Source organism: Hippocampus bargibanti, linkage group LG03, assembly GCF_051943395.1.
Source record: "Hippocampus bargibanti isolate YZ-2025 linkage group LG03, ASM5194339v1, whole genome shotgun sequence".
Classification (NCBI taxonomy): Eukaryota; Metazoa; Chordata; class Actinopteri; order Syngnathiformes; family Syngnathidae; genus Hippocampus; species Hippocampus bargibanti.
Window position 1 is genome coordinate 8,942,652 of NC_142736.1, and position 12,890 is coordinate 8,955,541.

Here is a 12,890-nt window from a genome sequence, read left to right on the forward strand (position 1 = left end):
GACACAATGCAATTCCTTCTGACCTTCTCTGTATTGCTCTATCAGCATTCTTAAAGCAAACACTGCATCTGTCGTACTTTTTTTTGGCATGAAGCCATACTGCTGCTCACAAATGTTCACTTCTGCTCTTAGTCGAGCTTCAACTACTCTTTCCCAGAGTTTCATTGTATGGCTCATCAACTTTATTCCTCTGTAATTAGTACAACTCTGCACATCTCCTTTGTTCTTAAAAATGGGCACAAGTGCACTTCGTCTCCATTCTTCAGGCATCCGTTCACCATCTAAGATCTTGTTGAATAACCCAGTCAGGAACACCACCGCCACCTCTCCAAGACACTTCCATACCTCGATTGGTAAATCATCAGGCCTGAGTGCCTTTCCCCCCTTCATCCTCTTCAGCGCCCTCTTCACTTCATCCTTGCTAATGCTTGCTACGTCATGGTCCACAACATTCACGTCTTCTACTCTTTGTTCCTTCTCATTTTCCTCATTCATCAATTCTTCAACATACTCTTTCCATCTTGCCATCACACTACTGGCGCCTGTTAATACATTGCCATCTCTATCCTTAATCACCCGAGCCTGCTGCAGGTCCTTACCATCTTTGTCTCTCTGTCTCGCCAGCCTGTAAAGATCAGTCTCGCCTTCCTTGGTGTCCAGCCGAGCATATAAGTCATCATAGGCCTCTTGTTTGGCCTTTGCCACCTTTACTTTAATCGTGCGCTGCATCTCCTTGTACTGCTGTCTACTCTTGTCCGTCCTCTCAGTGTCCCACTTCTTCTTTGCTAACCTATTTCTCTGTATACACTCCTGTACCTCCCCATTCCACCACCAAGTCTCCTTATCTACCCTTCTTCGACTCCATACACCAAGTACTTTCCGACCTGTGTCTCTGATTATGTTCGCTGTAGTTTGCCAGTCATCTGGAAGGACCTCTTGCCCACCCAGTGCTTGTATTACCTCCTTCCTAAATGTCATGCAACACTCTTCCTTTTTCAACTTCCACCATTTTGTCCTCACTTCACCCTTGGGTTTCTTCATCTTCCTCACTGCCAGCGTCATCCTACACACCACCAACCTATGCTGTCTGGCTACACTCTAACCAACCACTACTTTGCAGTCACTGATTTCCTTTAGATGGCGCCGCTGACACAAAATGTAGTCTACCTGTGTACTTCTGCCTCCACTCTTGTAGGTCACACGATGTTCCTGTCTCTTCTGAAAGAAAGTATTCACAATAGCCATTTCCATTCTCTTAGCAAAGTCAACCACCATCTGTCCTTCAGCGTTCCTCATCTGGAGTCCAAACCTACCCATCACCTCCCCATCATCTTTGTTTCCTGCGCCAACATGTCCATTGAAATCTCCACCAATTACAACCCTCTCACTTCTCGGGATGTTCTGTATGACTTCATCAAAGTCCAACCAAAATTTCTCCTTCTCCGCCAGCTCACATCCTACTTGTGCGGCATACCCACAAACAACATTGAACATCACACCTTCAATTTCTAGCTTCAGACTCACCATTCTATCTGATACTCTTTTTACTTCTAAGACATTCCTAACAAACTCCTCTTTTAAGATAACCCCAACTCCATTTCTCTTTCTGTCTTCACCATGATAGAACAACTTAAACCATGACCCTAAGCTTCTAGCCTTCCTCCCTTTCCACCTGGTGTCCTGGACACACAGTATGTCTACCTTCCTTCTCTGCATCATGCCAACCAGCTCTCTACCTTTACCTGTCATTGTTCCTACATTCAAAGTTCTTACTCTTAGTTGTATACTCTTGGCGTTCCATTTCTCTCTTTTCCTCCGGGCACACCTCCCTCCTCTCCTTCTTCGACCAACAGTAGTCCATTTTCCACTGGCACCCTGAAGGTCAACAGTACCAATGGCGGCCGTTGTTAACCCGGGCCTCGACCGATCCGGTATGGGATTCATAGGTTTGATTCGCATATTTGTTTCGGCAAAATTTTTTTACGTTGGATGCCCTTCCTGACACAACCCTCTCTATTTATCCGGGCTTGGGACCGGCACAATAAGACACTGGCTTGTGCCCCCTTGTGGCTACATTAAGTTTGCTAATTACTGACATAATTAAATTCATTACATTTGTTAAAAGTAAAGAAATCAATTAAGAAAGGGAGATGTAATGAGATGAGCAAATCATATTTGCATGTTCTACTAGTGATGCCTGGCTATAAACCAAAGCAGCATGCGCGCTGCTGCAAGTCAGTCTGATGAGAGCCTACGAGAGCCACACATGTCAATTGCCTTCTCCCTCCAACCAACACAGCCGTCCGTCTGTGTAAACTCTCAGTCATACAGGAGTGGTCCATCGATGAGAAGGTTTCTTCAGCCGTCATCTGTACTTTTTTGAAGGTGTCGGACAATTCGCCTCCTATCCAAGAGGCTCCGTCAGCGAACTAAAGTCTTACTGGTCCTATCGGCCCTATTTATATATCCCTAATGTCCAGACATGGCGGCGCCGGACACAGCTATGATAGGTCCCTACTCTCAGGTTGGGGGGAGCAGAGGACCACTCCCTGTGGCCCCACTGATTGTTCCTACATTCCTGACGAACGACTCGCCTGTTTGCCCCCCTCCCTCCGGTATCACCTCATCCGCATTACGATAAAGAACCTCAACTCTATCCAGAAGTTGTATCATTTACCGAACCCGCTGACACAAAGCAACACAATACTATCCTGTCGTATAGGACAGGGGTTGGTCCCCAAACCCCGGGCCGCGGACCGGTACCGGTCCGTGGGTCATTTGGTACCAGGCCGCGAAGAAAGAATAAATAATTTACATAATTTCCGTTTTTTTTATCTGAGTCCGAACCATGTTTTATTTCGAAAAATGAAAAGTCACCGCTTGCAGCGCATTTCCGTGACGAGAAATGGTTCGCAAAGCTAGCTTACTCTTGCCACATATTCAACCTGCTCAATGAACTCAATCTGTCACTTCAGGGGAAAATGACAACTGTCTTCAAGTTGGATGATAAAGTAGCTGCATTTAAAGCCACACTGTATTTGTGGGGACGGCGCGTGAATAGCGGTGTATTTGACATGTTTCAAACATTGGCGGGGTTTTTGGAAGAGATTGAGCCCGAGCCTTAATTCACCCAGTTTATGCACGAGCACCTGTCTTTGCTTTTAAAATAGTTCGAGCGCTACTTCCCAGCCATAAAACCAGGTGAATCTAGCATGCCTGTGAGAGAGGAAGAACAACTGCTGGAGTTCGCAAATGATGGCGGATTTAAAGTATATTTGAGACAACAACTCTGCCGATGTTCTGGATTAAAGTGTTGTCGGAATACCCCGAGATCGCCACAACAACACTGACAACCCTGTTGCAGTTTCTGACATCTTATTTGTGTGAAGCGGGGTTTTCTGCAGTGACCATTGAGCGTTACGAGGCAGAGACAATGTTACATATGTTGTTGTTGGCGCGACGTTACCAGGACTCTGCTAATAAAGTTGGATAAAAATACACAATGAATTCACATTTATTATTATATTTAAAAGAAAGAAAAAACAGTTTCCATGCCTGTCGTATCATTTTATTTTGTTGTATTTATCCGCCGGTCCGTGAAAATATTGTCTCATTAAACTGGTCCGTGGCGAAAAAAGTTTGGGGACCCCTGGTATAGGAGATGCCAGCGTGTCGTCATTTGTTATGATTACGTGATCCTTGCGTCAGCCATTTTGAATGCTTTTCAATTTACGACAGTTTTGTCGGAACGGAACCCGGTCGTAACTCGGATGTTACCTGTGTATTCATTCAACACACATTTCAAGGTAAATATTCTCTCAGGCTGTGCTTTATTTTGTAAACCTCCTTCTCCAATGCTGCTCTTTATTCAAATGGCATTTGTAATGATTGATTTTCACCCATTTTGTTTTTCAAAACACAAATACATGTGTATTATTGTAGTTGTAGTTTGTAGACTCGTACTCCAACACACACCAACTTCCATAGGGTGCGAATTAACCAAAAACATCCGATTGTTCAAATGGTCATTTTGTTATTTCCCTTTTTTGTCACTGTTCCTGCAAAGCGGATACGCCCATTGAGGAGTTCACACCGACCCCGGCCTTCCCTGCTCTGCAGTATCTGGAGTCGGTGGACGAGGGGGGCGTGGCATGGCAGGCGGGACTCCGAACAGGGGACTTCCTCATTGAGGTAAGAGCTGCTGTAACTTGAGAGTTTTGAAAGGCATTTATAAATACAATGTACCATTATTATAACTCTTTTTCACTCTGTTGACAGTGCAATTGGTTTACGGTTAGTCAGATGGGATGAGTAGTGAGTTGTTTGCATTCAACAAAATCATCTTGTAAATCATTTGGCATGTCTTGTTTTTTCTTGATAAATGAAGATGTGTTCAATCTTCAAGTGTTTTGGGATAATAGTGTCAGCAAAGTAATACATCGGCCTACTTTATATAATTTTCTCTTTCAACTACATATGGTTTGTTTACTACATCATGTCCTATGTTTATTCTGTTACTTTTTTATAGAGACAGTCGTTCATCAACTGATGAAAAAGCTCTTGAGTAAACCAAGTTGTAGATTTTTTTACGTTTTGAACCTTTTCAGTGTTTTTTTAGATTGATGTTTGTGTGTTAATGCTCGCCGCATTGTTGAAAATCAAATTGTACTCCGCCCCCCCCCCCCACCTCACACCATATAATCCCTTGAATACATCTTTTTAACAGGATTGAATACAATGATTATACACATTCTTGTTTTTCACCACAATCCCATTGCTTCAGAACCAAAGTAATGGAAATTCAAATCAGTTTGGAAATGCCACGGTCTGCTTTTTAAATGAACTTGCTGGTTGGTGAGAAACCTGGAAAAATATGTGTTATTTGTTGTGGCTTCTCCGTAGTTTAGTTCAGAACAACTCACAATGCTCCTCTAACGATCATAACAGTTCAACATGAAAGCACTGTTTGTTTTCGGGCTTTGTTTTATTAGCCCGGGATAAAACATACTTTTGTCATTGTTGAGAAGATATTTTTATTTTAGCACCCACCGATATTGTATTCTTTGTGGAGGAAGGTTGCTTTGCATTCGTGATCACTCACATTTTGATCAAATGACAGATTATGTTTTTTCCCAGAGGGAGTCAACATTATTCCAGTAGTGGATCATTTCTTTTTGCTGATGACATTTGTGAAAATGCCAACAGACCAATAATAGACCATTACCAATAATCATTCCAATTGTGGACATTTTCGGTGTGGGGTCTTAGTTTGTTTGGGAGAGTTTATCATCTTCTGTAGTCAGAGAAAATGCTGTGGGTTTTGTTTATTGCTGTAAAATTAGGCAGAGCATCATTTTAGGAGAACAAATGAAGAATCAGTAACAACAAATACAAAGGTGGCACAGTTGTCGACATGTTATCCTCACAAATTGAAGCCTGCATAGGTGCACGGTTGATTCGGGCGTGTTTGGAGTTTGCATTTGTTTGCATGGGTTTTCTCTGTGTACTGCGGTCCCACATTCCACAAACATATATGGCAGGTTGATGATGCTCTCCAAAGTGTTCCTTGGTATGATTATGAGTGCAAATGGTTGTTTGTCTGTATGTACCTTAAAATGTGATGTCAAACAATTCGATGTGTCCCCTGCCTAGTGCCCGAAGATGGCTATGATATGCTCCAGCATGCCTGTACATCTCATGAGGAAAAGCAGTTTAGAAAATGGATGGATGGACCAATTACTCCTTGCAAGCATGCAATACATTTTTTCTTATTTGTAGTCTATGCATAATTCGTCATCGTAATATCTTGATAAAACTTCACATTGTTCCGCAGTCAGCCTCAAGTACGGTTGTATGGAAGTGTGTCACTGTCGCGATTTGCATGGTGGTGATGGTGGTGGACCCCAAAAAAGCAGGCAGGAGAGAGGAGTAGGGTGTATTTGACAAATTGTATTAAAATAAAGTCAGAAGGAACAAAATCTAATTGAAGTTATCAGAACACAAAGGTCCAAAGTATCAAACAAAACCATGAGTGAAAACATGACAAGATGAAATAAACCTGACAGGGTGAAACAAACACAATGACCCGACACTGTATGGTCGTGCCGGGACTTCTGTTAACTGTCATTGATTAAAACGAACAACGCCTGTTCAGCTGCAGGCGGGGCCAACAGTGCCGCCCGTTGGTCGCCAACCGGAACGTGACAGTCACCAGGTTTACACGAATTTTAAATGTCACAGTCGCCAAACCTTTCCCTCTAGTTGTTGTTCCAAGTCGGAGGTAGAAAGGCTTTGAATAATAAGCATTCATCTGAGCAAAACCATGTCTTCTCAGCAGCACCACGCTTTATTCCTCTGCCTCCGCCAACTACAGCACCAACCCGACTTGACAACAATCCACTCAGGTCCCTCTGGTCACACGTACTCCTCTGGGATATTGGAAGTGTGGTAAAAAGTTGCTTGATATTTTTATTTAACACTGTCATGAAATGTCAACTAAGTCCATGTAGTTCTAAGTATCCAAGAGCAAAGGTAAAAGTCCAGTTTAATCTGATAACACATGGCTCGTTTGTCATCTCAACCATCGGCTGGTTGGACATGTATCCTTTAACTCCTCTCAATTACCACATTGTGAAAGGGTGCCTGCCGCTCCCCCTCCCCCGAATTGCTGATCATTCCTTTGCCTGGCAGTGGGCATTTTTTTAATGGACCACCAGGTTAAAAAAAAGCATTATGACTAAAACCAGACTTCATTTTGATGTGTTTTTGTACAGATTGAAAGATTAATTTGTGTTTGTTATCACGTCTGTGACGGTTTGGACATTTGAGGATAATCTGTGGAGTTATCGTGTTCATTTTGTATTTGAATGTCATTTTCTCCAGGGGCTGAGGCTATAACCTATGTTACAAAGAATGCATATTAGTTTAAGTGGTGATTCAAAGTTGTCCACGGATTAAATGTCTGTGTGAACATTTGTTTGTTTACATGTGCCCTACGACAAGCTGGATATTTGAGATGTATCCTGCCTTTTGTTCAAAGTCAGCTAGAAGAAGCTATAGCTCATTGTTGACCTTTATCCGTACTCCTTATTCCTCATTAGAGTCACAGGGGTGCTGGAGCCTCTCCCAGCCGTCTTTGGGCACTAGGCAGGGGACACCCTGAATGGGTTGCCAGCCAATCGCAGGGCACACAGAAACAAACAGCCTTTTGCTCTCATGCTCACATTCGCTCTCACATTCACACCAAGGTACACTTTTTAAGTGTTCAATCAGCCTGCCATACATGTTTTTGGAATATGGGCGTTTGGTTTGGGTTTTCTATGGGTCCTCCCCATAGAAAACCCACGTGGGCCCGGGGAGAACATTCAAACTCCACACAGGGTGGCCGGACCGGGTCTTGAATTTACGACCTCTGCACTGTGAAGCCGACATGCTCAGTACTCGCTACAGGGCCTCCCCTCAATGTTAACCTAATTGAGTAAAGGCCAAATAATAATAATAATAATAATACATTTCATTTATAAGCGCCTTTTAAAACTCTCAAGGTCACTTTCCAGTCACAGGATAGGTTTTTCTGTGGATGAGCAGCGGCAGCCACACGCGCCACTCAACCGCAAGTAACTCAAATAGATAGAAAGCGAGCCAGCTAGCGAATATCTAGCTAGTTCAATAGATAGCCATATAGATAATAACTAGTCAGCTAGATAGCTATCCAGCGATCCAGACAGCTAATAGATAGTTAGCTAGAGTGCCATCCAGACAGACATCAGATAGCTAATTGATAATAAATAGCAAATAGCTAGCTAGGCGTTCAGCGTTCACTCAACCCGGAATAACTCAGATAGAAAGCGAGCCAGCTATCTAAAAGATAGTTAGCTAGCTAGCCATATAGCCAATAGCTAGTCAGCTAGATAGCTATCCAGCGAGCAAGACAGCTAATAGATAGCTAGATAGCCATCCAGACAGACAGACATTTATATTATAGTCATTGTAGATAAACTCATTGTTTACAATAAGTTATTTCAACACAAGTTATGATTGGCATTAATCATGATCAATGAACCTCACAAATGTTGACTGAACCCTGCCCCATTAAGAAATATGTCGCACATCACACAAATAATACAGTTTATGCATTTTTTTATTCGTTTTTGAAATATTAATGTTTATATACAGATGACCAAACTCTTTATCAGTTCTGCATCGCCAGTGGCCAATGTAGTTATGGTCCTGCCCTATCTCTTCACACTATAGCTTGGTTTCTAACAATCATCACCAAGATGAACGCATGTAGAGTAACATCTTACATGAAAGGAAATAAGAGTTTAAAAAGTAGTTAGTTATTTAGTTATTTCTCCAAAACAGATTGATAAAATTGAAAATGCAAGCCAATGTAATTTTCTTGACAAATATGTCACAAGTGGAGACATGATGAGTGGATAAATGGGCTTACACCAGTAGCATCAGGCAAGTCTTCCTCCATCATTTGGGAGTATTTTAGATTTAAAACGCGAATGGAGGCTCTAAACCATGAGCTTGTGTTGTATTAATCGCAATAAAGCACGCAAGCACAACAATGTTGCGTTCCACTACATGACGACATAACAATAATCTTTTTAACACATCGAACAGCATTGTAAATTGTGAGAGTTCCACTGTAGCACCAGAATTAATTAGTAAGATAGCGTTTCTCTCACGACACTGTTGCAGACGAGGGAGGAATACATAGACACCGTTGTTTGTTGGGTAATAAAAGTAATTGGGTTTCCCCATTTCATTTCACGAGCCACCAATTCAAATGAGGTCTAGGTGTAGTTGACTTCACGGCCAAGGTTAGCTTGATTATGTTCAAGTACACCTGCAACGCTAATAAATATAAGAAATACTAGAGAATAATGGATGGACAAAACCTAAAGCCTATGCCAGATACCCAAAGATGAGTGTGATGAACTCTTTTCAGGTACAGTAGTTCTTAACTTGGGTTCGATCAAACCCAAGAGATTTGCTCAAACCCAACAGGTTCGCTAAATTGGTCTCTGGTATTTTGATGGTGCCTCTGCCTTATAGGTTTAGGAGCACCCAAATCAACATATCAATTATTTAAGACACGCCCACTTGCCCATCTCTGGTTGGAGATGATCATATTAAATTGTTTGTCCAATCAGTGCTGTGGGAAATATATACTATTTCCCAAAGCACTGATTGGACTCTTCAAATTTCGGCTAAGGCGTTCCTGTGTAGGATTTGCATGTTCTTTCCACGCTTTACAGTTTCATTGAGTATATTGAAATCATCCAACAATGTAGATGTGATTGGATGTTTGTTTTTGTTCCGGCAATCGACTGCAACTAGCAAGTATTCCAGTATGTACCTCACTTACTATTTACATCACGACAAGAGCACCAAATCGGAGAACAAGCTGAATGTCTATTTTAAGCATTCTTATAACGTCATAACCAGCATCTCTTGCAAGCAGCCCTGCAGTGGAAATGGGTATAGTTTGTGATGTTGCTAAATGGGGCATCCGTTTTTGTGTCAGTGGAGCTGTTCTTAAACTCAACTTCTTGGTCCTCATATTGTTTCCATTGATCTCTTTTCACAGCATATGCATTTCCCATCTTAAAGGATAACCGACATCTCAGGACAAGTTGTGTCCATAATTTGTAAAATGTCTTCAAATGACTTCTACTGAGCGTATTTTACAAAGATTCCACCGCATATAGCTATATTTTACGTTTTAAGACTCGCACTGAATATTCCGGAAGTCTTGTTTTTGAGTTGGTGACGAGTCCTCACCCTACGTCACTGAAGGAACGCCCCTGACCGAAAAAAGGACACATTGTAGCAGTCCTTCCATCACGTCAATGCATTTTGCTGTAATTTAGTCTGAAAACTTTGTGTAGGACCAAAAAGAGGCAGAAGTGGGCGACAAAGCTCCATGTAAGGAATCAATCAGCCTGTGGAAATGAGCTGATTAATTCCTTACACGGCTCTGTCGCCATTTTCTGCCTTTTTTGGATGCGACATTTCCCACCCCTGATGCCTCAAAATGACACGGAATAAATTCTTTAATCGATTGCAAACATGTATGCGTTCTTCTTCAGAACTATTTGAATCATATTCATAACTGGATGACTAACAAGAAAGCATTATTCTCCGAATCTGAAGCCATTGTTTTGATTCTCCAGCAAGGCAAGACGTCTTGGGGTGACATCACGAACAAGGGGGCGGGACCTTCTGAAACTGGCCACTTCCGGGTTAATATTTTTGCAGATTTTGGACACTTTAAGTCATTTTTATTGGTGTTTTGCATTTGCCCAAAAATATCATACTGCGTGTTTTGGGTATTTTAGATGCTATAAAATGTTTTTCTGACGTCAGTTAAGAAACAAAAAAGTGATGTCGGTTGTCCTTTAAAAGACAACCGACGTCTCCGGACAAGTTGTGTCCATAATTTGTAAAATGGCTTCAAATGACTTCTACTAAGCGTATTTGACAAAGATTCCACCGCATATAGCTATATTTTACGTTTTAAGACTCGCGCTGAATATTGAGGAAGTCTTGTTTTTGAGTTGGTGACGAGTCCGTACGTGACGCCACAAAGGACCGCCCCTGACCGTAAAAAAGACGCATTGTAGCGGTCCTTTCATCGCATCAATGTATTGTGCTGTACTCGTTTGGTCTGGGGACCTCGTGTTGCACCCAAAAGCCGCCAGAAGGCCAGAAGAGGGCGGCCATGCGCCATATAAGGAATTTATCAGCCTGTGGAAACGGAGGTGGCCACAGGAGGTCGCCATTTTGTGCCTCTTTTTTTTTGGGTGAAAATTTTTCCCCCCAATGGTGCCTCAAAATGGCACAAATAAATTATTTAATCGATTGCAAACATGTATGATTTCGTCTTCAGAACTATTTGAATCATATTCATAACGGGATGTGTAACAAGAAAGCATATTCTCCGAATCCGAAGCCATTGTTTTCATTCTCCAGCAATGCAAGACGTCTTGGCGGGACGTCACGAACTGGGGGCAGGACTTTCTGAAAATGCCCAATTTGCAGCTCAATTTTTTGCAGATTTTGGACACTTTAAGTCATTTTTATTGGTGTTTTGCATTTGAATGAAAATATCATACTGCGTGTTTTGGGTATTTTAGATGCTATAAAACGTTTTTCTGATGTCAGTTAAAAAACTAAAAAGTGACGTCGGTTGTCCTATAAGTTGCAACCGAGTGAATATCAGACTCCAAACACAGCTCTATTACATTGGCGCTGTGCGTCAACCTCAGGTTGTTGTCATGGCAACAGTGCATTGAAATTTAGGACTTGGCATGTTTGTCTTGGCCTTTGGAGAGAAAATAAATAAAAGGAGGAAGATGAATGTGGTTATTTCTTGACTATGGAAAAAGGAGATATTTCAGACAGTGTTACAGTATTACAAGAGTTGGGTCCCGTTATGAAGGAACTCGTATGCATCAGAGTCAGTGCTAGCTTTAGTGAAGTATCATCATCATAGTATCATCATCTCCCTCTCTCCATCTTTTGTGTTTGAAAGTGATCGCTACTACTCATAAGTGTTTTCATATGGATTGTTTAGCCTATAGTTGTCTAGGCAGTGAAAAGCAAAATCCCCGGGCAGAGTTTGGGCAGCTTGTTATTTTTCGCAGCTCATCTTTGGTTGGAAAATGGTTGCATCTTTACTCCTCGGCCCTGTCCCATTCAGCTACTACAGTATGGCTGATATTTGCCGCCTTTGTGCATTTGGGCGAAGATATTGCTAATCATATCTTTTGAATGACATTCTTTTGTTATTTATGAACTTTCCTTGTCACTTTGCATCCAATTTCTCTGAATAGCTTTTCTGAAAGCGCTGCCATATAAATTGTGCATGTGTATGTGTGTGTTAGTGTGTATGCTACACATTACCAGGTATATCAGAATTAGAAAGCCTTTAATAGTGCCTCAATGAGGAAATTTGCAATCCGTGATTCACAGCTCAGAGCGATATAAAATTTTCAATTGGACTCATTGACTCTAATCCTGCAAACTCACGGGCCCTCTTTTCCCTCTATCACAAAATCACACAACCTCCTATCTCTCTCCCCTCACACTTCAATTCCTCTGAGACATGCAACACTCTGCTTATGTTTTTTAGTGAAAAGATCAACAAAATCCATCAGCACCTCGGGTCCTCTGTCCCCCCCACCTCTCCCAGCCTTTCTACTCCTTCCCAACGACTTTCTGCCTTTGAACTCCCCCATTCCTCTATAATCTCAGACATTATCACCAAATCCAAGAACTCCTCCTGTCAACTCGACCCCCTCCCTACTATCCTTATAAAGTCCTGCTTACCCTCTCTTCTCCCATTTATTTCTACCATTATTCACTCCTCATTATCAACTGGAATTGTTCCTATCCCACTCAAAACCGCAGCTGTCACTCCAATCCCGAAAAAACCTGGCTCAGACCCAAACGACCAATTGCACCCTGGACCGATCACTTGACAACCACAATACCCAAAAAGAGAGAGACACTCACGTTAACACCCAAACTGAGTGCTTACTGAAGCCATGCTGCCTTCAGGGAAGAACAACAACACAATCAGTGACTTCATTTACAGTTCATCCATCCATGTTCTAACCCGCTTATCCTCACGAGGGTTGTGGGCATGCCGAACCCTATCCCAGCTGCCATAGGGCAGTACAGTGGAACCTTATTTCATTGTACCTGGTTTACGTTTTCAGACACATAAAATGTTGTCAGATATTTGTTCGGACACTGTGAACAAAGGCTCGAACACAGGAAGAGTGTTTTTTTACTGCCGGCAGGGGACGCAGCCTTCAATGACCGACACCCAACTTCTGCAGCCCTCTGCCAATTTCTTGAGAGTATATGCA

General features: G+C 42.2%; 1 protein-coding gene across 1 annotated transcript in view; it reads left to right on the forward strand.

Annotated features, from left to right (window-relative positions):
• The window catches only part of LOC148900227 (SH3 and multiple ankyrin repeat domains protein 2-like), a 281,991-nt gene that overhangs the window by 159,142 nt on the left and 109,959 nt on the right, over window positions 1-12,890 (forward strand). Inside the window, exon 10 of the mRNA XM_088993047.1 lies at window positions 4,067-4,191. Within this exon, the coding sequence (XP_088849173.1) occupies window positions 4,067-4,191 (125 nt within the window). The remainder of the gene's footprint in view (window positions 1-4,066; window positions 4,192-12,890) is intronic.